Here is a 25,161-nt window from a genome sequence, read left to right on the forward strand (position 1 = left end):
CATAATTGGAGGTCTTCTGTAGACTGTGGGGAGAAGCATTTACACCATCTGTCTTCAGTGCCCAATTTCTGATGGAGTTTAAATACAAAGCCCTCCCAACCTATATGTTTAAGTTATATGCCTTAATATTAAGGGGGCAAATATCCTTCCCTGCCAAGACACTGTGTTTAATAGAATAGGTTCTACCATAATATAAATTGATAATTTATCTTGCACATATATTATTAGATTTGTAGAAATAGGCTTAAATTAACTTTTTTCTATAGCTTGATCAGCTTTTCAGATTTTTCTGCATTCTTAATTTCTCAGCACAGTGATGTTTCATAGTTATTTCCTGAAAATTATTTCCCTCTTTTTTTTTTTTAATGGAAAAAATATTAGCCATGGTAACCGCAATAAACATGCTTGTATAGCGAATGATAAAACTTCTGTCGAATGGGGTTTGCATCATTAGCTGTCAGGGCTGCAGAAGATGAGTAGTTAACTGAGTAAGTAGTGTGTAACGTTATCATTGATGGAACATTTCTTACCATTAAGCCTTCAAACTCTTATTCAGCTGTCAACACATGGGCACTTTCTGGAGCCAAATTCTCTCATGCTGTGCACTGCCTGCAGCTCGCCTGAAGCTCAACTTTGACTAAAAGTGTTGATTTCGCTTCTTTTAGCCTTGTTCTCATTTAACGTTAAAACCTGCTTAGAGTCTGCCTTTTATTCTGTAAAGTACACATGCATGTGTCATCCCTCGCACACTTCTGATGTGAAGTTAAGGCGCTCAAAAGATATGCTAGTAATCTTAATGAATAATTGATTAGAAAGGAGTCTGGCAGTGTTAATTGTGAGGTGCAGCTGAGTGAATGCCAAAACAAAAGCTCTTCTAAATGTTTCTGAAAACCTTGTAAAGTCTTTAGCATTGAGCAACAGGGTCAGTGCACTGAAGTGGAATTTAAAGGAGGTTCTTGAATGTAATAGATTTTGACTTCCCTTTGTCATGTGCCTCAGTGCATCATTGATTGAGCACTCATTTGTTAAATCAGCTGTAATTTTTGCCATTTGTCAGAGCATAGACACTTACTGCAGCCTTTTTCCCTTTAAACGCAAGTTTCTTGTCTTAATGAATCACAGGCATAAATTAGTTTCTATCTAAGGTGATCAATTTTTCAAGCAGAGAGGCACGTGAAGATGGTCACAAGGAAACACATTGTGAGCTTTTATTTTCTTAACTATTAGAAGAAAAGGGAAAGATCAGGGATACATTTTAGCTGAAACATCGATAATTCATGTCTTTAAATTCAGCTCCCAGCAAAACGCTCAGAAATGATTTTATTTGGAAATCTCTAAATGGTGTGCATTGAAAGAGTAGTTCAAGGTAACCGATGTTCAGTCAATTCTTTAAGAAATGAGCAAAGGAAACCTGAGGGTTAAGGAACAAGCAGGGTACTGTATGTTTGCAGCAATGAGATGTTCTCTGATTAGTGGAAAGGCTAATTACCTGGAGTATGCAGGAGTGCTGGAGGTGCCTTGCATACCTGATTAGAGTTCTGACAGCAGGGCAGAAGAAAGAAGACCTTGAGAATGTGCCAAAAATATCCCTTTATGTAAGCAGATGCTATTACCCTTGGAAGAGAATAGTCACTTATCCAGAATGGTTATTGCTGCTAGTAATAAGTATTCTATGGATGGGCCATCAACTTCTGAGAAATGTACATGTATGGTATTTAATACAGCAATTACTTGTCACATCTGGAAATGTTCATCTTCATGCTCCGTGCTTGCTGGGTAAATGACCAAATCAGATTTATTTGCCAATTATCATTGAAGCTCAGGGTCTGAGCGAGTAGTCAGTAGTTGTGAGGGACTGAAGACAAGCTAATGTTTGGAGTTTTTTCAATGTTGATATTAGTAATGAAGTTAGAAGGTGTTTCTTGGTCTCGTCATTAAGTAAGAGTTCTTCAAGAAACGTATGATTCTATGATATCTATGACAAAAAATTGCAAAGCCTTAGTGTCCTGCTGCGTATAGGCTTAAATGTTAGGTACACTTGGAAGTCAGCTCTTTGGAGGATTATACTTTTAATCTCTTTGGAAAAGATTTTGAGGAGGGGAAAAAAAGAAAGAAAAAAGAGGAAGAAAAAGGAAAGAGGCTCGAGAAGACTGAGGAAGAGAAAATCTGGTCATGTTGACAGAAGAATTTAAAGTGTCTCAATAGCAGAGAGCTTAGCACTGTAACTGCCTAGATATAGAGTGAAGAAGGATGGAGAAACAATCTTCAGCTCTGACACCACCTCTTTTTTTTAAAACCAACCTCTCTACAAGGTGCAGAATGCCTTCTTTTTTCTGGGAGCAGCTGTAAATACTCAGCACCTTCAGCCTTGGGTCCATAACGAGCAGCAATGTAAATTTACCACAAAGTCGCGGGCGCGTAGAATGACAGTTCATTTTCTTGTATTGTGGTGAATCCATGATAAGAAATTTAATTGTGGCCGTGACTTGATAAATTTTGTTTTGTTTGCTGGCAAGTACGCTGCAGTGACACCTGGTAACGTTGCAAAGGCTGTCGCCGTCGTCCGCAGCAGAGCCCCCTGCTCCTAGACCCACTCTACAGGTAACCTGCAACTTAAGCAGCTGTTTTCACTTTTAACACTGTCAGGCGCTCGGGGACAGTTTCCTTTCTTCTCTCTGTGGCTCCCTAGGCTCTATCAAAAGTGTGAATCTGAAACCAAACAAAATAAAGCTTCAGTCCACATCTTTGCTCAGCCTTTACATGTACATTTTCCTGTTTTGAGTTCTTTTAAACTGCAGCTATCAGAAAGAATAAAATAGTGCATCACCTAGTAGAGTACTGAAGTGATCATCCAAGCAATTTTCTTCTCCCTGAAGCCAGACAGCCAAAGCTTTTTATTACTGACTGACTGAACTTCCTGTGTCTGTCTGTCTAGGTTGCTAGGCCACCTCGATGTCATGATTTGTGATGTTAGAGGCTTTTGATGGTAGGCAAACCAGAAATGCTAATTTAAATATATTTACATTTAAAAAACCTCTTACATAAGATATATCAAAAATAACCCAGCAGTTTTATATATTTTTTTTTTGTGTGTGTGTGTAAAACTGTAGTAGACATCTGGCAAACTGGTCCTGGAACTCTTTAGTTCATGTACCTTCTCAGCTAAACAGAGTAGTTTAAAAAAATCTTTTAAAGTCTTTAGATAGCTTGCAGCTCATTTACAGCACCAATATTGGCAATGACCATCCCAAGTTATTGTTACTTGTAGCCTACAGGATGGTTGTTTCTGCGCTGTGTATGAGCAAGGCTGATGTCCTTTGTGTCTGATCCAGAAATAAGAAGGATGGTGGCGTTGTCGCCTTTTAATAACAGTAATGATAACAATAGTTTTTAAAATGGTTACAGCTGGTAGATTGCAATGATGTGTAACGCAAATTATTAGGCTGGATATCTTGATTTCTGTTAGATCAATGAAGAAAACAGTGCATCTGAGAACTGCTTTGAAAATCATGTCAGTTGTGAATCTTAGGATGGGTTAAATTTTGCTGCTCTCTCCACAATTCCCATGTTCAAGGTAGAGATAGCAGGTGATTTACTTATTCTACAACTTCTGTGGAGAACTTCTGTCTGCCACCCGTCAGGTGAAACAGTTTATGAAAAGCATTAGGCACACAAAATAGACACTAGCAAGTCTCTTGTTGGTTAGAAAATCCTAGAACTCCTCAGTAAAAATTAAGGGCCTCAGGGATATGTTTTGTACCTTCAACTTAATGAGGTTCTGTGAATGTGTGTGGCATGTCATTTAACTGAGTAATTACAAGGGATTTCACTTCTGAAAGGGATGTATTCTACTTGTAGAATGAGAATCATTCTGGATACAGAGGACTGGGCCCTTTGGAAATTTAAGTACACAAATCTAAGTACACAGGTCTAATCCCATACTGTGAACTTCCAGCCTTGCAGTGGTTCTTTGGGAAGAGCTGGGGCAAAGCCTGAGGAGGAGTTGGAGTCAGAAAGGAGGTACCCTGGGATAGGTACTCCCTGAGGACAGAGTAGACCGAAGACTCTTGCCCTGAAAAGAGGAAGGCAGAAATCTTGGATAACATCTTCCCTTGTTTTACCTCCTGTAAAGTAGGAAACACCTTCCAAGTTAATACTGTCTTGCCATTTGAGCTCTTGGGAGCTCAAAAAAAGCCTTTCTTGTGGGGGCTGTGAGGGAAATATGTTATTTTCATTTGGTTCCAGCTTGCCAGCTCCCTTCCGTGCCTAGGCAGTCTCTGCTAGGCTAGGACTGTTTTGTTTTCAGAAACAATTTTCCCCCTCTGGAAATATTCTGTTATGTTACTGAATCAAAGATTCACATTTCAGGGCAGATGATTTAAATGCAAAACCAGTATTCGTATCAGACGGGAAAAGCAGGCTCCTTCTGACGGCAAGTTTGAGCAGCATAACCTGTACAGGAAATGGAAGTACAAAGCCAAGTTTTGTTTGCTCCCCACTTTTTTTCCCATTTATTTATTTATTTATTATTTTTTTAACAGTTCTTTAAGCCGCCTCTGCCTGGGTTTTTACCTTTCTACAACTTGCCTGCTTTGGCACACTGAGAGTGTGCTGATGTTACCCTGACGTTACCGTTCCCAGGTAAACCGTGACGTGCCATCTCTGTCAGAGGACACTCTACAAAAAGCCCACTTCAGTGGACTTGGGCTTCAGTGCTTGTTGCTGTGCTCATCCTCACAGCAGTGCCCTGCCTGTCACTGTGCTCGGGTGATGTGGGCAACCTGAGAACTCTCCTAGGTGGCACTCCTGTCTCTTTGCAAGGGCAGATGGTAGATGTGAGCCAGGCAGTATGGACTTGTGGAGGTGAGTTTCAGGGAGATGAATTTTCCTTGGACCTGCCAGCTCAAAATCAGTGTAGACAGAGCTCTTTTGATGTGACAGCACTGTAGATTCAACCAGTTTCCTGCATGCTTCAAAGAGGTTGTCAGATACTTCAGCAGGTGGAATGAGCGATTTAGGATGCTGTGCTGAGGGACAGGCTGCTGTAAGCGATACCTTGGCCCAGTAGGTCATCTGTGACTTGAGCGATAGAGTGCAACTGAACAAATGCGCCATTCTTTTGTCTTGAATGTGAGAACTGCATCTGTATCTAGTGAATAACATATAAAAAATGAACATCTTTGAAGCAGATGGTTAAAAAAATAAATAAATAAATTACAAGATATTCCGAGACTCACATGGTATTGAACAGGGATTTGGGCCCATTCTACTACATACGAACAAACTCTGCATTTTTTTGTTGCAGATGTGCATATTGAGCACATTGAAATGTGTATTAAGCAGATTGTCTAATCTGCGGGGATATCCAAAACAATGCACAAGTTTCATGCTCTCAACCCCATGTTTGGACAGTAGGCTAGAAAAGGGGTGTCTGAGTACTTGTAAAACCACAAAAACATGTCAGTAGGAGAAAAGAAGCAGTTTTTACTGATTGTATAGAATTGGTGAAATTAATAATAATTAGTCTAGTCATGCTGAAATATATTTGGAGTTAGAATTGAGAAACAACTTTTCTGCTATAAAATAATTCAGTAACTCTAAACAGAATAAAGTTTCTTTTGTAAGTAAATGATCTTGATTTCATCAGTTAAGTTAAGCAGAATCCCATTTCTGTGGTTTGGGTTTTTTTAATCTTAGCGTGCTATAGTGTATACTGGTAATTTTTGCGGCAGTTATTTTATTATCTGCCACAGAAAGGTGGTTTATGGTCCTTTTTCCTTCTTCACAGCCATTAATAACATATTCAACCCATGAATGTTCAGCGATTTATGCACAGTTCAGTTCAGCTGAATACTATAATACCCCATTCTAACCATTAAAAACAGTTATCACAAGATAACATTAGGTCAGAACACAGAGTAGGCTGTTTAAATCGTATTATTGATTGCTGCTTTGTGAAGATTTTCCTCAGTTGTGTTTAAACCATATGCTTTTATTTGCTACTGGCCTCTAGAAAAGATGGCCTGGCAACATAATTTGAATTGAGATATCTTGCTTTTGATGCCCAGTTGAAAGTACATGCTTATATAGTTTCATATCTTATACAAATTATCTAGTTCCAGGCTTTTTGAAGACAAGGCTGCACGTTCAGTTACATCTTCCAAAGTGGCGAATATTTACTCATCTACTACGGAAGTTAATATTTTTATTAATTAATTTTATTAATTCAGGGCTTATTCTGGAATTTATGCAGATGTAGAAAGCAAGAAAGATTTGGGTTTACAACTGGATTTTCAATCAGTTTAGTTTGTGTGTGTCCTGTAGACATTTTGTAGTCTGCCACCCACCCTCCCCAGGGGGTGGATTGGTAGTATACCAGCTGGTGTGTTCTGTTTGTAAAATGTGAGATAATCACTCCTGTAAGACTACAGTCCTAATGTCTGTAGAAATGTATTTGGGAACACTGAAAAGAAATAATAGAGGCAAGAACCACCTCTTTTTTTAAACATTGTCTAACTCATTTATTGGGATCTGCATATTTTTTAATAATGCCGTTGCTTTCGTTGACTATGCGTATATGTATCTACATGCGTTAAGTTTCTTCAAGAACATTTTTATTTGAGACTGAACTTGCTGGGTTCCTAGGAAAACAACCCCTTTTTTTTCCTCCCTCTATTTAAACCATGGTATTTGACTCCTCTTGAGTATGTATTCATTATCCTAAAATAGAAACAACCTCCCCTCCCTGTGCTGAGAATCAACATTATTGTTGAATTCCCAGGCCTAGGAGAATACTGGTTGCATTACAAGCAAATAATTTTCCATTCTGTGTGGTGGAAGAAACTGTCAATTAGTACGAAAAGGGTTAATCATATTACCCCTCTTAAAATACCCCTTTGTTTTGTCTGTCCTGTGCTTGCATAAGAAGACACAATCAAATGGCAAACCTGTGTTTTTGTTCCTTTTCAAAAATCCCTGACAAGCCCATGACACAGGCTACTGCTGTAGCTGTACATTTCTATTCATTATTGATGACTTGGGGCCAGGCAGGCAGCGCAGAACACAAGCAATATAGATTACCATATTGGGGGCTGGGTTTTGGGGGGTTTGTGTATACGCGTGCGCACACACGCAGGTGCGTGTGCATTTTGGTTGCGCTTGGCCTTTGAAATACTCAATTCTGAGAGGAAATCACATCTGGGAATAATAGTGCAAACAGATTATGATACATTTTAGTAAAACAATTCAGGACACTTAGATTCTTTTTTTGTTTAGTCCATGAGCGAGCTCACAAACTAATGATTAATAGCTTAACTTTCCAGCAGGCTTGGAAATGATCCTGAAGCATCCTGAGCATCACTTACCCCACGGGATTTGAAGGGCATTTCTCACCTTACAGAGTGTAGTTAGCACCTTGGCTGATGAGGCATTTTCCTGACAAAACCAATGTAAGCTGTCTAATTTGTCTATAACAATAATTACAGACAATCCACTCTGTTGGTTTGATGATTTTTTTAAGGGGAATGGTGTCTCATTTCATGGATACCACAAACCAAACCCACGGTTTGGGTGAGCGTGAGAATTATGCCAGCACTTCAGTGTTAAGTTTCAAATGGTATTTCTGAATAGTAGGTCACCCAGAGACCTTTGCAATGCTGAGAGAGTGTTTTTGTACTACTGATTTGTAATTAATCCTTATAGGTTTTTATTGGCACAATACTCCTGCCCATTATGTAAAGTTTTTATTTTCTTCCACATGTCAAAGAGAGGTTGCGTGGTGTTTTATACTTGCACTGTTTGAGGTTTTTGGCTTGAAAGAAAATGGGGGAGGTAGGAGTTTGTTTAAAACATAGTGTTTATGTTAACAACATGAAATGTTCTTTGGTTCATATATTGATGGTGTGTTTATACAGAAACTGTTCTACTTCAATAGTTTTCAGTTACAAGGAAAGCTATAGAAAGAAATTAGTAGAATCAATTTTGATATTGCTTATAGCTGCTCATTTCTGTAGTATTTTTCATAGCTTTTCTCTCAAGTTTCTGTAATTTTCCCCTTCCACTTCTGTTTTCTTTCACGCAACTGATTATCATGGCAGGAAAAGTTAATCCACAGTTTAGTTAATTCAAAGCTTATTGTGTTAAAATATTTTTTTAAAACATTTGATGGAATAAAATACTGAGTGCTAGAGGGTGATTAGGTCCAGCTCACAAGGAGGGACAGAAAAGGCTTGTAGGGACCTTGCCCTCTCTGATCTCTGACTTTGGACATCACTGTTTCAGTTCTGTTTTATATGTAGAACCCTTTAAGGTAAGACTGGTGTAGACCATAAAACCTGCTTTTTCTTGTTTTGGGAAGGAGAGGTGGGAAGCCATTCTAGTGGAAAAGGGACGCTTAGCTATTCCAAAAAGCAGCACCAGTCAAAGCAGAAGGTCTGCTTAGTGTAACCCTTACATTTCTGAGGTTCTGGTTTCTCTTGTTGTGATTCGGTACTCTTTAATGACTTTCAAAATACGGAATCAACTACATGGCTAATTTAAGAGTACAACAACTTCTGTTTTGGAAGGAGGTTCTTTTCCCTGGAAGGTCCCACAGCACCATCTAGTGTGCCATCCTTTCTTACTGCCAGATGGCTTTGTGATGGCAGAGGTGCTGAGGCTGGCGCGTTCTGCTAGTAATGTTGTCTTAGTAATTAGAATTAGGATTTGCTGGTTATTCAACATAGATCCAAATACAGGAGAAATTTAGATCCTTTGTAACTTTCTTTTGCAAGAAAACAGATTTAAAATCAGGTGGAAAAATAACTTTTCTTCTAAAGTGTATATGTTATTGCATTTCTGTTTTCTACATACAAAACAAAGGAGAAATTGTGGTGCATCTTTAACACCGCACTTAACATATACCCCAAAGCATGTAACTGTACGTTTATAATATTCTTATTATACATTAAGCTCTTTATCGAGAAAGGACCATGCTCATACCTACAGGCACCCTAATTCTACAAGCTGTGCATCTTTCCTCCTTAGTCCCACTGAGGCCATGCTATCCCGTGTGGGAACCTGTCTGCATTGTAGAAATTACAGGATTGCGTCACAGTGATTTTTTGCAGACGAGGGGATCACTCTGAAAAATGCCTGGATGTGGATGATTGAGAAGTTCCTTTCTCCCTTTTATGCCTCCTCTAGGGAAGGCCCACCTAATGGCAGTGTATAAATTCAGTTCCTGTGCTGACATACAGAATTATAGCGATCTTGTTCTCTGCTGACACCACGTGAGAAATAGATTTGAATAGGAACAGACAGTGGTTTAACGAGCTGGAATTAGGAGAAGTATTGTGCATATGAGGAAGTTTTAAAAGATTCTCATTGAGGTGGGAGGTAAAAGAGAGGAAAAAAAGTCTTGAGGCCGGGAATGATGGTCAGCAAAAGCAGCTGAAGAGGAAATGGGAAACAGCGGAGCTACAGGCTCGGTAGTATCGTTGAGCGCACTGAAGATGTTAACAAGACAGCTGACTTGAATGTGTTGCACAAGAGAGAGACAACAAAAAGTTGCAGGAAGGTGTTGCAAGTTTGTGTGGGGAATACGGCTTCTTCCTGTTCCAGATACGTGAGCAAAGGCCCACAAAATCTCCTTTGGTCATGCAGAGCGCTGTGGAGCTGCTGCAGTCGCAGGAGGTTGTAGCGTTTGGGAAGTACGGCCAGAAGCAGTTTCCCCAGCAGCACCCACACCCCTATCACAGGAGCTATTCCACACTCTACCAGACAGCTCCCATCTAACTGGATTTCATTTAGTTATTCTTAAAATATTGATAATGTAAGCTATGAGGTTTCAGGGCATTTGATGGAAGCACTTATTTCCAGCTCTGATTCAGACTTTTGTTGTATTATGTGCATCATTCCAGATACTTATTCCAGTATCACCTGCAAAGCCCCGAGAAGTTTTTATAGTTGCTTTAAAACTTCAGGGTCCTTACTACTGTGTTCTGAACTATTCTGTTGCTGTGTAAGAAGAAATTTTCTAATGCGTCGAAGATGCCCCCTGCTGGGAAGCCAGGCAAACTAGCCTTATACAGAGTTTTACCTTTCTGAAATACTCTTTTCATACTCTTGGTTTAACTCTTAATCCAATACTGGAACCTCACCCCTCAACCTTACTGAAAAAAATATGCTTTCTTCTTTTGGTTTTATTCTTTACACTCAATCTGTGACAAGTGTAATGGTGTTACTGGCAGTAGTCCAGATCACTTTATTTCTTAGTTTCTAAGTCTGGTTGTGTTGGAAGAACCGAATTTTGGCTGCTTGCATTGCTTTTGATTTCATACTTACATTAACTGTGTGTGAGGAGAACATCTGCAATTAGTAATTGTTAATAAATAGTGGAAATGCTTTTGATTTCTACTATTATCTGGTGCTAGTATGCTTTTTAATATTATGGTGGGGGTGGGTGGGGGTGGGTGGGGGTGGTTTTTTTTTAATTTCTCTTCCCACAGTAAGGCCACTAGGTTGATACAACAGAACAAAGGTGGTACAATGTCTGGAACAATTCATGAAGTACTATGCATAATCTCATAGTTGATATGCAATCTGGTTTATTTTGTCCCCTCTGACATAGTGCTTCTGATTATACAGTTTTGTTATTAAAATCCAATATTGGCCTAATTGGATAAGTTGCAGCTATTGTTGTGGTACTTATTTATAATTATAGTTGAATTAGGGTTATGTAGAATTGTATTTTCAATTTTGCATTGTAGTTTGTTGCCTTGGTATTGTACACTGTTTATGAATTTAACAAAAATGTGTGAATTTAACTTCATGCTCTTTTCAATATCTTTCCAGATTTTTCTATTATTTATTATGGGGAGGATGGGTATATTTAACATCCTAAAAAGCATCAATTCATAAGCCTTTGTTCTTCCCAGCGTTCAGATCAGTCATTTGATATAAAACAGGACAATAAAGAGCTAAATCGTATATTTTATTTTGAAGTCCTACAGTTGTATGAGCCTTCTCAGAACCAGCAATGTCATTGGAGTAGCTGACAGAAAAGGGATGTATGGTAGGAGACTTTTAAAGGCCTGTGTTTTACATGTGAAATGATTTTGAAACTAATTAAATTGGAAAACAAAAGCCAAGTGATTATTTGGAATCAGGGGCTTCTGTGATGTCCATGGGGAACAACACAGGGATGTTGAGGTTGCATCATGGGGCAATGACTGAGATTAGAAGCACACCAGAAAGTGCAGTTAAGATTAACTTAATCTCTGAGATTGCAAGAGATAAAACCAAATATTTGTCATTTACAGGGACATGAAGTTTGAAGGGAGGGAATGTATGTTTTGTTGTGGAAATCTAGTTTAATATCTCATTCAACAAAAATTTTTCATCTCCAGTGTAATTTTTAAGTAGGAACAAATGAACAGCATAGTTTGTATAGCCCTGCTTGTGCAAATATTAAAAACTGTTTAAAGAACTCAGGAAAAAGTTGTCTCAAATAGGCTCCTGCAGCCACTTGATCCAAATATTAATGCACTGAAGATTTCCAAATATTTTGAGTTACAGAGTTGAAATCATCATGTTAAAATGGTTTAGTACTCGAAAACTGAGATACGCAGAATCCATAGTTGCCTCTGCAACCCTGTTATCAGACCCTTTTCTGTTACGACCGCTCTTTATTCAGCACATAGTGACAGTTTCACAAGAACTTGCCTAGTCCCAGCCTGACTTTCAGTGGTTTTTGCTCTTCTGGTTTGGAACCAAGTAAGTATATTTAGCGTAGGGGTTTTTATCTAGTTCTGTGGTGTCTGTCAAGAGGTTCTGCATAGTTCCAAAGTGGAGACAGGTGGGAGAAGGCAACTCATTTCTGAGGATTTTGGTTATCCAGCCAAAATGTGAAAGTCCTGTTTCAGCATTAGGAGTCATTCCTTATAGGATATCTAAAATTAAGATTACTGCAAAGCAGTTCAGTGTGGGACTATACTTTAAATCTGTTTATTCAAGAGGATACAAAATGTGGTATCGCAGCTAATAACCAACATTTTACGCTGGTGCCGTGTCGCGATGTGGAATTGCGGAGCTGTGACCAGTTGAAGGGTAAGGGTAGGGGGAAGTCTTGTACTCCTTCATTTGAATAGACTGAGAGTTGACTTTGAGTGCTGTCATGGTCTTTACAATCTCGATCATATTCTTGAAAACACTGAGCTTTTTGACCTTTAGGAGAGCCCGCTTTTTTTTCTTTGTGATGGTACCAGATTTTTTGAGAACATCTGTTTATCTGTATTCTGTCAGAACTTTGGTACCTAATTCAGACCTAGAAGTACTTTTCTAGAGGCAGGGTTCTCTTTTTGAAATGTAAAGCATTATGAAGTTGTCTGCAAATTTGTCAAAAAAAAGAAAAAAAAATTAAAAACACACTTCCAAACACAAAAGCAGGGAAACAAAAGACCTAAGAAGAAATAGAAATAATAAACGTTTCAAGGTAAAGTCTCTCTCTCCTGTTGTAATCAGAAAAACTGCAAAGTTTGGGTTTTGGTTTTTGGGTTTTTTTGTGGGGGGGAGGAGGGGGCAGGCTGGGGTTTTTTTGGTTGCTCTTTCTTTTCCAAAAAGTGTCAGTGACTCTTGAAATAAAAGCATGTGAGAGATACTGCTGTACACAGATGAAGATTGAGTTTCAGTTCTCATTCATGCTTGTCTTGTGATGAAATTATCCAAAGTTCATAGCCATTTTTCCTCACACCTTACCCTATCAGTAGGAATGGAAATGCTGCCCAGTTAACTTTTTACTAATCTTTATTCAGTTTATAACATAATGCTGCTTACACTTTTGTACCTTCTGTGTCCTGCTCTGATGAAGCTTTCAAGAACATCTGTAGCTTTAAGCACAAATAGATAATTGATTTCAGAAAATACACATTTGTTCAGAATCTTGATTACAAAAACCTTTTCTTTCTAGCCCTACTTCTTAAGATAAATCAGACATGACTTCCGTTAAGGTTTTTTTCACTAGTAATTGCCACATGCGTGTCATACTGATGACCTGTAAGAATGAAGAAAAATTGGATGGGAAATTTGTGGGTAAAGGAAACGAAGGAAAGTTCACATGTATTTCATGCCTCATTACAATAATCCTTACTCGTCTTCTACCATGTGTCCCTCTGGATCTGTGCCCACCTTCCTCTTACTATTTGCATAATTTCTTTCTTAATGATTTGCCATCATAGTTTCAAATCCATTATGTTACTTCCTTTTGCTATCCAATTTGGCAGCCAATTACATGTATTGATTCTACATATTCTTTTGGAGAATAAACTTTTAATATCTATTCTACAGCAATGCTGTACTGGATGAAACCTATAGAAAACCTCTTAACATCTTTATCTATACCAGATAAACAATTAAATGGATTTCCAAGTACATCCTTGCTGTTAAAGTGTATGTTTACGCACATGCTCACACACACAAACCTCTATTTAAACTCTCTTGATTAAGACATGTTTCATGATCTTTACTGTAAAAAGAAATGTGTTTACAGGTATCTGACTATTCAGGCTCCTATGTTATATCAGTGTCTCAGGTCAGGCTGAGATTTTTTTTTATTCCCTTTCCACTAAAATCATTGAAATTTATTCAGTCTTTCACATCAGAGGTGTAAATGGATTTCTTGAAAGTTTTTCTGCTGATAGCAAACGGCAGTCACTTTACAACTTTGACTCCATTGTGGGCAGCAGTCGGAAAGCTTAACACTCCACCCGAACTTTGAAGATGCTAAAACTGTGTAATGACCTTGCATTCTCAAGGGCAGATGCTCAGCTTCTGCTGGAAGTGCTAATCTACAATCTGTTTATCTCCATACACTATGTATTTGACAGCACTTGCCTGGAAAGCAAGGCAGGGAAAAGCGTAGTCAAATTTAGTTACTTTTTCCTCTCTGATGGTGTTAGTGTCCAATGGACTTAGAAGCGATAGCCTTTATTTTAATTTTCAGCTTCCTTTGTGCTTTTCAGCCTGTCGTAGCCTTGGAAAGCAGCCACACTGCCAGCGTCAGAATACGCTCATCTTTGTGAAGCCCTTGCTAGCGTGTGAGCTGGACCGTGTGGAGTAACTGTTTTCTTCCACCTTTGCTTTATTCTGAGTGAATCAGATTTTGGGTTTACCTTCACAACCTAAATTGTCGTTTGTTTTTCCTATCAGTAGGCTTTAGACTCAATGTGCTCTATATACTATGTAGTGGGTATGAATTGAGATGCGTGACGTAATGCTTATGAGCGTATTGAGGAGCATGTTTCTAATGAAGAGGTAATGTGTTGAAGCAGGGCAGCATGTGCAGGGAAAGGCAACACCTTTTGTTAGACAGATACACTGTAGTTGTGTAAGCCCTTCAAATCTGGAACAGAAACCTGAAGAGAAGGGCTTTTGCACATAAAAGCATGTCAGTGTATTCAGGTAACGTATAAATGGGCCTTATGTGCCCAAAGTTTGTTGTTTACCAACTCCACCAGTTGGTCTGGTAACAGAGGTCCCCTCCCCTAACAAATGTTGCCTTGCTTGCACCCGTGAACCATCACAGTCACCACAGCACGACTGACTGAAAAATACCCCTTTGGTTTTAAAGTAATCCCTGTGGTTTTTCAAACCGGCGCTCCTTATCAAAATAAAACATGAACATCAAATTACTCTGATTCAGCAACAGCATCTATTTTTTTAATATGAACTTGTCTCTTCTGTCAGGTAATTGTTTAGCTTCCCAGGGAATTGTGTATGTGTTGCAAATGGGAAAAATCAACCTTGTAAATCCTTTCTGTGGTGAGGCAACAGGAAACTTGCTTCTGCTTATTAAGATCACTGGGTTTAATAGCAAAATTTTGTAAAAAAAATTGCTAGAATTGACCTTTTGAATGCTAGATTTTCAACAAGCTCAGTCAGGAATCTATTTAGGATGTATAGTAGAATTCTCTTCCTCTCTGCTTACAGAATTAGGAAGAAGCATTACTGTCACAGAGGTAACATTTCCTTTTGTGACACATGCTTTGAATTAGCAGTGGCTGTTGCCCATTTTGTTAATATCACCAAGCTTCTAAAGCAAATATATGCTAAGTCACAGGTCCCCTCCTAAAGAGGAAGGACACCATCTTTATCAACAACATAAAGGGGAAGGTTGTTTTGTTGGGGGTTTTTTTGGTTTTACCTTTGCATTTTTTGGTAAAGTCTAAAAGTGCTATGAAATGTATTGAGGCATGAAGCGCATAAGAAATGACTAATGGTGCTGAATCAATGAGTTCCTTCAGATTTAGAGGAGAGCTGGCTGTACTCACCAGCTGGCAGGGTGCTCTCTTCTCCCTGCACTCAATGCTCATTTGGAGTACAGGATGCTTTTGGCGTACCACCTCCCACTCCATCCATGCTCCTCTTCGCTCATGCGAAGGTCTGAAGGTGGAACCCTGCTGCAGTGGTGTTCTGCCATCCCAAAATTACGGGATGCTTGGGGAATACTCAGGCACGTGGTAATACTTGAACTGTGCGGTGTAGTTGTCAATGGGGAAAGGGGAAGAAGGGGAAAGTCTGGCTCATATATTCTAAGTAGTAGCTCATAAAAGCTGGAGTTTGGCCGTTCTGATGAAGTGCCTGTGTTACATCTACATCATACAGATCTTCCTGTCAGTTCTCTGTTCTAAGCATCGTAGGTGCTACTGTATGCAAGTGTCAGTTCAGCTCTAAGTGCCTTCTCCTTTCCTCAGCTTTTGTTCCTTCCTCTACAGCTGGTATACTTGAACACCTATATTTCTTCATAACTGTTATCTGCATTTTGGTAAACAGTGATTGACTCCCTGAAGCAATTCTTATTGCTTCTACTGCTTCTCTTTCTAGTCTTTTGTGATCTATCTCAGCTGTGACGTTTGCAAAAAGATAAAGGATTATGGATAGCTAGGCTGTGGGGCAGTCAGATATGGCATGTATTATTTATTTCAAAGTATGTTTTTAAATTCTGCAGAGCCTTCAAGTTGCATAGCTTAACTGTTGCCCCCTCGATCCTACTTGTCTGCTATCATTTGTGGCATTTACTTGTTGCATTTTGTTTTAAAAGCACAATAGGAACTCTCTGTGCCTAATGGGCTGTCTGGATCTGTGATTTTTTTGTGGACCTAGAAAGCCACTACAAACCTAGTCATATAAGATTTTTTCTTTATATTAGCTTTGAAAAGATTGAAGTAAAGCTCTGTTACTCAAGCTTTAAATGAAAAGCAGGGGACAACTGCTTTTTTTGTTTGATGGTTTTTCACTTGGAGCTAAAAACAAACAGAAAATAAGCCTCAGTTTAGATGGATGTAAGCAAGTTTTGGACTTTTATCCTTTAAACAATAAAGTTTGGGAATAGCTGAAAGACTAGTTATTTTTGAGACATATCTGGATGAAGAATAGTCATGGCTTAGAGGAGTTCTGAGCAAGCTTTGTGAATTAGCATGCATTAAATGATAGAATAATTTTATTGAGCAATAATAAAATATTGAAGTCAGATGGAAGGATGATGGGGAATTGCTATTTGCAGCTATGAAACTGATGCATGTCATGTTAACTCCCAACCCGAACAACTCATTTTAAGATTTGCTCTCATGAAACTTAAAATCCTCTATTTTGTCCAATCATCAGCTTTAAACCTGTTCCTTGTCAGCGAAGACAACAAATCTTTTTGCTTGCGTCTGCCTGGGGGACATGGAAAGCTGAGGTGGTCCTGTGTGATTAAATTAGATGAAAGACTTGCCTTCTACCAGTGAGACGCAAAGTCTAATCAAGTGAAATGAGTTTTGAGATCTCAGCTCCTTTCCTTGGGGAATATCAGTTTACATTACACAGTCACGACACCTAATTCATCACGGTTGATGCGGCTTTTGCTCAGAAGAGGACCTGGGACTGGGTAGCACGGGACTTGATCACAAGTCACCCCCTAACGAGGAGCAGCTTAGTGAAGTTAAGATGCAGCACAGTGAGGAGAGAGCTTTAATATGTTTTTTTTAAAATAAATGATCTATATTTCTGTATGTCAGATTTTTTAGAATAGAGGGGCTTAGGTGTAATATGGGGAAAACTAGAGGTAAAAGAAAAGATACTATAGTTCATAAAATGATCGGAATACAGATGTTAAAGAATGTACGCAGTGAAGAGCAAAGTTGAACTTCTCGTTACTTAATTTCTGTGATGTTGAATGATGTTTGTGTATTTCCAAGGAAGTAAAGACTATTCCACTTCCCTAACAGACTTGTTTGTTTGTTTGTTTGTTTCTTCCAGGGCATTGTTATAACTCCGCTTCTGCTTCTGCTTTTTGTAAGTATCTTGATCTGACGATCTTTTTACTGGGTAATCTTATACCTGTTATACAGTATATTTAAGATATAAATGTGGGTGATTTAACAACACTTAAATAATGAGGAAGACTTTTTCTGGTCAGTATCTGAAACAAGCTGCCTCCCAGAAAGGCCATCAAAGTGTGTCGCAATGAATGCAAACACTAGGTGCGTTTCATTCTAAGAGGACTGAACCCCATTCTTCTTGCAGAATTATAAAACCATATGCTATTAGTGAGGCTGGGTAAAATACAAACACTTGCAAAGTAAGTTGATCACTCAGTTAGCAGGTCTCTTGGAGAGCTTTCATGTGCAGGAGCTGGACAAGATCCTACTGATCCAAAATGGATGACAGGCCAGTTGGGAAAGCACTGCTCAGATAAACAAAGCCTCGCTCTTGGGCAGCTCAGCCCATGGGTATTTTTGTGGTAGAGGTTAGTGAGATAGCAGCAACAGCAGCAAGACAAATTACTGGAGCCCCTGTGTATCGCTAAATGTGATGCTGCTTCATTGCTGTTAGTTCAAGATTTCTTTTTCAATCGTTAGTCTACAGTTGGGGCCTTGGTTCCTTACAGTTCATGGTAGAAGAAAAGGCAGCAGACCAAGTTTTATCTTCATGTTTTATAAAGGTATGGATATTAGTGTACAACGAAGAGGCTTTAACAGATGGGTAGTGGTGCTTTAGTAAGTCCCTTGTCAGTTAGGAATTCTTGGTGCTTGAGGGTTTGCTGGCACAAATGGTATGGTGTGTTGCAAGTTACTAAGGACTGTGGCTTTGTGAAGAACAGGGCAGCAGGCTGAAGCACTTCAAGGATTTCAAGAGAGGTATACAGTGCTTTTTATGTTTACCTTACTAATTGCATGTATGTAAGCCAGCACCCTGGAAAGAGGAGTAAGTGTGAAGTCTGAAACAATTTGTAAGTGGCATGCTGTTTATGGTAGGGATGCTTAAGCAGCATATGTACTGTATACAAATGTAGCAGTGTATACTAAACTGGGATAAATACTGCTGTGAGTGGCTGTAACATTATCAACTACTGCTTCAGTAAAGCTGTGTGGGAAGATTTTCATTTTACTATAACAAATTGTAATTCATCTGATGTAGCTGTCTTTACACAAGAGCTGTTTTGACCATATCGTATATATCGGTACACGCCAGCAAAGCTTTCTTGCTATACTTGGGACCATAGACTTACTGTAGGTTGAAAAAGATAACTGTTCTAAGAAAAATAGGTGTTTTGTTATTCTTACACTGAATACATTGATTCCAGATGGTCTGCCTCACTGTTTTCCTGTCGTCTTCCCACCTTTATGGAACATGTTTCTTCCATGGGCATTTGTCCCGAGACCTGTGCCTTTGTTTCTAAGTGACTGAAACTTTACTTCTTCTTACTTTTGCTCACTGGCAACTTTCCCCCTGCTATACCTTGCTGAGTTTTGGTGCTCTACATAGCCAAAAGGGCTATTTTCTGTAGAAATTGACATATAAGGAATGATCTGCATACCTTTTCAGACAAGATAAAGATCTTTCCTTTGGTGACTTTATGGACAGATAACAAGATATTCTGTCCCATTAATTGCAGTTTTCACTACCTCTCAAAAGAGGTGGTAAAACTTTGTGTGCAACAACAGGAAGGCCTCTGTTCTTCCTACCAGCCCTGGAGACACTTGTATGAGAAGTGTGTAAAATACACATTAATTGTTGTGCAGTTTGTAATATGTACTTTCCTCAGGAAGAACATCTCCAAGTCACACATGAATTACTTTTTCATCAGAATGGTAAACAAACTAGTCTGGGGATGGGGGGAGATTAAAAAGCTGCATTTTTTTTGTCACAAAGCCCAAAACTTGAGGACTTCTCTTGGGGTATATAAATACTTAAAACTCCTTGAGATCTTTGCTGTTCATTTGACACATGAAGAGCAGCCATTCTGGTCAGCCCAGCAGCACATCTTGCTAAGACGAGGTTCAGTTTATCCACTGGCAGGTATTTAGGACAGAAAACTAAGCATGCACTGTTCCTGTACCCTGGCAGTCTGTGGTTTGGACTGCCGCAACCTTTTTTTTCTCGTGAACCTCTCTAATTTTCCTTTGTGTTTCTTTGATGCTTCTGGCCTGCTTAACATATAGTGGATTCAAGCACACAGTTCACACACTTCTGATTGCTCGTTTACAACCTGCTGCTTCATCATTTCATGTGGTGCTGTGTAGTTACTGTGGAGTGAGAAACACTGACTAGTAATTTCCTGGTTATCTTTTCTGGACCATTCATTAGTTTAGTCATACAACTTAGCCTTAGTGCTTAGTTAATAAAGGGTGGAATTTACAAGTTTCAAGATAAAACTCTTATTTACCTCAACAGTAGCTGAGCTAGAGCTTCTGAATACCATTCAGGGACCTTTGATGTCAATGCCTTCAGTGAATTTTAACTTCTGAATTTGGTACTCACAAGCATTAACTCTTCCACAGAGTCATACTACGGTAGTCTGAATGCTATATTATATTAGTGATCCTATTTGTTAGTCTCCCTGTATACAGTACATAAAATACTCTTAGTGCTGCCAGAAATAAAATACGCTGTTGTCCATTAGCTTGTTTTTGTTATACAGCTTAACCTGCGGTAGTGGTTATGGTTTAAATTTTGCCCTATGTGCACCTGAGAATATAATGTTCTGAACTGTCTTTTCTGTACATAATTGCCCAGTAATGTAAATATAAATTGTCTAAACAACATTGATAAAGGCATGTTGAAGCTCATAATAAATAATGCATTTAATGCAAATAATTTATCATCTTAAATGAATGGTGTTGAACATAAGATTGTCAGTTACATTTCTGAAAAGTGTATTTCTACTATGAAACTTTTGGTATAAAGCTCATTCAAAAAAAAAAAGTGTTCTAAGAGGTTCTCGTTCATTCGTTTTAATGAAACGTTGTTCATTCTCTCTTGTTCATTCGTTTTAATGAAACCTTAAATACTGTACATGTAATTACCAGACTGTATCCTTGTGAGGATGCCTAGCTAGACTTTAAAGAATAGCCACCTTCACCATGGATGCCTCTGATTAACATTTTACCTAATAAGAAGCTATTGAATCTGGCTTCCAGATGCATTAATCTGCAGTATCATTATCATCACGTTAACCTTTATTATTAACAATTAATATGTTATATTCCCAGCAAAGATGTTATAAATGGGCAATGTCCCATAAACTATGTATAACTGATTAGAGTTCATATATGTGGTGAACGGGAACGTTGAAGCAAAAGTCCTGTAAGATATATCAGTTTCAAGTTAACACGAGGTTATGCCCTTTACATTTCTTTGCAATGTTCTGCAGTATTTAATTAATGATGTTTAGGAGGTTGTGTACCAAAGCAGTCAGAGAAGGACGCTCTCCTCTTGTCAGGTCATATACTTAGCTGAAGCCAAAGGTAACAGATTGATTAATCATGAAATTTTTTTAAAGCAGAGAAATAAGTTTTATTTTTTTAAAGGCATTTGGGGAAAAGAGCCCCACCAACTAGAAATTGAAGTGTAGACTAAATTTAGCTTTTGGAAAGAACTATATTGCTATCAATAACTAATGACTATGAGTAGGTTAAGTAATGCCTGAGGAAGCTAGTCACTGTCCACCTTATCATATGACTTGTTCTCTGTGTTCAGTTTAGTAATTTCCTTTAGTAATTATAATAACACTTTGTGATTTAGAGTAACAGTTTGTAATTTGAATTCTTAAGTATGCTGCATTTGGGCACGTTTACATTACTAAAAGACAGTTAAACTAAAGGTGTCATCACACTGTGAAGAGAATAGCGCTGTGATCTCTTTAATAACCTCGAGATGTCAGCACCTTTTTATGATGTCTCATTTGAAATACAGAATTCAGGAGCACTGCACTCTGCAACAGTTGTAGCCATATCATCTCACTTCTGTGTCCTTAGATTGTAACTTTAGTCATGAAAAACAGGAATATGTATGAATGCAGGTTTGTTTTCACTGAGGGGATTTCATATGCCTTTGTATTGTACAGGATGGAGCAATACAGCCTCAGCAATGGCATGTCTCTTGGATTTGCCCTGGAAGCAGAGCGAGCGTAGATATTGTACCACCGTGTAAGAGAATGACGCAGTGACTTTCTTGTGTGAATGTAGCTCTGTTCCTTTCCAGCCGCGTTGGGGTAGAGTCGCCCTCTCTGTCCTTAGAGTTGGCTGAGCATGTTGACTGGTAGTTTTACCAAGCCACACAAGCTTATGATTCAGTTGATTGTATTTGGAATGAAAATACAAGTCATCAGTCATCCGCACACCTGTTGGAGCCAAATGTGATGCTGCAGTTCTTATGGCACAGTATCCGAGCTCTGCCACCTTCTTGGTCTTACCCTTACTGTTGAGTCTTAATGCCTGACAGATGTGGCCTCTTTGGTTGTTGGAAGCACAGCCGGTTAGCTATCAAAGTAACAAAAGTCAAGGTGTGCAAATCTATGTATTTTTATTGAAGCCATCAAAGAAAATGTTAGCAATAAGTAAGTATTTTACATTTTTATGTACTTCACATTCTTCAGAAGCATGCCTGCAAACCAGTTAACTTGGAATGTTAAAGAGCCAATGCAAAATTCATGTGTATTTTTAAAAATACACTTGGCAAAAACCTCCATGTAACTGTCACGCATTGCTCCCATGTTTGCTGTTTTACCAAAGAAGATTACCATGACATTTGTGTCAAAATGAAATCTTCCCAAGGCTTTATCAGCTTGTTCCTTTTCTTGATTTATTCAGTGATGTTTTCTTTTCCGATACCCTCTCAAATTTCTGCATTTTATAGTAGGTATTTTTACAGTGGCGTTGTAGTGGTGATGCCATAAGTACTAGAAAGTAGCACTGCTGAAAGAATCCAGTTGACAAGTGAAGGAAATTCTGTGCAAGTATCACAGAGAAAACGGGAATAAAATGACTGGTGAATAAGGATGTGAATTAAACTATTGAAATATTGAAATAGTGAAGTCAAAAGCTTTCCTCTATATTCACAATCCTGAAATTAAAATATTGTTTTAAAAGTTGTTGATACTTCTCAAATTTTTGCCAAGTCTTCTCCAATCCCGTGTATTTCAGATAAAACTTTATTAAAAGGAGTGCTGTCATTACTTTTTTTAAACATGATTTCTACACGCTATGCCTTGTTTTTTCTCTCAAGCACTTGGTAAATGAGAGTTGATACCAGTCAAATGAGTCGTTAAATATGCAAATATTTTAGTAGCTGGAAAGCCTTGGAAGTTGATAAGGAAGTTGTGGCTAATGGATTTCACTAGTATGTGACAAAAGGCTGATGGGGGTGGGGGGGAAGGAGGGAGGGGAAGCAGCATAGTGCCTTAGCTGTTAACAGATCAACTCATTCATGCAGAAGATTTAAAGTGCATCATTATTTCTACCTGGTTATTTACCCCACTATATCTCTTTAATCATTGGGAAGACAAAATTCTCCGATCTGATCCAAACCCTTTACAATTAGTCAGAACTTTTTAATGACTGCCGTGAAATATTCGCTTGATCATCTCATTCCTTTTTTCAAATTCACCTTTTATAGCTTTGTTATATAAATTGGATACAAATAATAGTCAGAAAATAACAGGGACCCTCCCTCTTCCCGACACACATACAAAATATTGTAAATTTGTCTAGGTAGAAGACTGTAAAATATTTAATATTTCTTGGAGGACTTTCTTTTCTACTTGGTTTTGCTCTTGAAATTTTCATCTATACAATGCTAGGGAGCCTTTTAAGTACACATCCTGCTTCTACATAGCAGAAGCTAACCATGCATCTTAATAGGTTCGTAGAACCAGGATACCAGGAGGATCCCATCCCAACTCACTCAGTCTGTCTCTTTTCTGTGCTGTGCAATTCACCTCAAAACTGAATGTGATCCAACTTAAAAGTAAGGGGTTTTGCTTTCCCTCCACCCTTATAATACTAGCAACTTGTGTCTCTGATGAGCAGAAACCTAATTTCCAGTAAGTATTTGTGACAACAATGAATGTTGTACTTATTTGTCTTTGTTGCCAATGTTATCACACACCTGAACAGCACTTCTCTGAAATTTCTCACCCTGGCTCAGACATAGCGTACAATCCTATCCTCTTTCCCAGTCTTCAGTCAGCTAGGCTAAACAAGCCGTTCATTTCTAATCTTTAAAACATAAATATAAAAAAAGTAAATCCCTTATTCTGAGGTGTTTTGTGCACCTGTTCCAGTTTTGATACCTTCTTCAGCCCAGGTAATAAGAATCGTGCACAGTTGCACAGTGTTCTTCACAAGGCCTTGTGCAATGTCACAACTATCCCCAACCTTGATTGATTTATTTCTTCTGGTACATCACAGATGTCCTTTTCATGGATACATAATATTCATTGTTCTTAATTATCCTGTATTTACTAATCTTTTTCTTTCTAGTTAGTCACCTCCTTGTTTGCAGCAGAATTTTTGGATACTAGTCCTTAAATCTCAGCTCTCCAAGGGTATTAATCATCTAACTTCCATTTAGGTGCCTTTGGGTTGTACACTTGATCTCATTCCTATACATTAGCCCTCAAGATCACTGTACCATGTCAAAGTGGAAGAGTAGCTCTGGTATATTTCAGATTAAGAATACCTATGGTTTGTGCAGTTGTTGGTTTTTGTTTGGGTTTTTTTTTTTTTTTTACACCTCTATAAAAGGCTTTAAAATTGACAGGTATGCTTGGATTGGCTTGGTATTTAATGCGTCATAGGGGAACCCAGAATAGGATTAGGCATCTGTGATCCCTTTAACAAGGGAACCCCAAAATATACAGTCTCCTCCTGCCTCAACCAGGGGAAAAAAGAAAAAAAATTAAAGTTGACAGATTGTCAGCTTTTCTTTTTCCACACTTCTGATTATGAAACGTTGATTTTTTTTTTTTAAATTTTTTTTTTCTTTGGAAACAAAACTGGAGGGTATATGTAGACAGCTAGGGTTTTTTATGTTTGTGCCAAACCAATTCCCATGGCCACAGAGGCATAAAGAATATGCAAGAATTTGCAAAATATACCATAAGACCAGGGCATCTCTTTTCTTTAGCAGAACTAGAGGCTTATGTCTGCCTTTAATTTTTAAGAATAACAATGAAAGATCTAATTGCTAAAATACATGACTGCCAAGCTATTCAACGAGATCTCTGTCATTCCCTTAGCCCCTTTCTCTGAAGCAAGAGACAACTTGCAGTTTTTTATAGACAGAATTAAAAGCTTTATTTTAAAATTTAAATACATTCTATAGAAGCTCTGTTCTCAGCGATACACCTCTCCTGCTGTTAGCACCCATTAGAGGTGGACAATTTCAGTACCGATGACTCTTGGTCAAGTGCTGGGAGCTGGCTTCTTTTACACAGCTTCTCCGCCTTACAGAGAATGCGTGTGAATGCCTTTAAAGCAGTGGAGTAGGAAGAACATCCCAGTGACCTGCCAGCTCTGTTTAGACTGCTGTGAAATGTTATGTAGCGATGACTGTTTCATCTTGAAAGACCTCCTACCTGAAATCTAGAGCCTTGCGCTGTGGTGCCCATCAGCATGGAGTACCTGGATGCTTCCTACTTCCCAGAGCCTCAGCATCGTTACAGTTCCTGCCCATTGCAGTGTATCCACTGCAAAGCATTTCCATTTGCCAAGTACCTGGGTTACTGAGGGCCACGTGCGTGCTTTTCTACTGCAACATAGCATATCGCAATGACTGGGTCAGGATAAGCATTCTGGAAAGAGCCCAAAGCAAGGGAGGGCTTAGTTCCACTGGTAACTCTTGTTCATTGTCCTTCATTAC

At 38.6% G+C, this 25,161-nt stretch overlaps 1 protein-coding gene across 5 annotated transcripts in view; it reads left to right on the forward strand.

Annotated features, from left to right (window-relative positions):
- The window catches only part of SLC10A7 (solute carrier family 10 member 7), a 150,673-nt gene that overhangs the window by 80,225 nt on the left and 45,287 nt on the right, over positions 1-25,161 (forward strand). For all 5 annotated transcript variants that reach the window (XR_008577067.1, XR_008577066.1, XR_008577065.1 and 2 more), the window contains one exon: positions 17,275-17,310. Coding sequence is in view for 1 of the 5 variants with exons in the window: in XM_054825109.1 (XP_054681084.1) it covers positions 17,275-17,310 (36 nt within the window). In the remaining 4 variants the exon portion in view is untranslated. The remainder of the gene's footprint in view (positions 1-17,274; positions 17,311-25,161) is intronic.

The sequence above is a fragment of the Grus americana genome, chromosome 4, assembly GCF_028858705.1.
Source record: "Grus americana isolate bGruAme1 chromosome 4, bGruAme1.mat, whole genome shotgun sequence".
Classification (NCBI taxonomy): Eukaryota; Metazoa; Chordata; class Aves; order Gruiformes; family Gruidae; genus Grus; species Grus americana.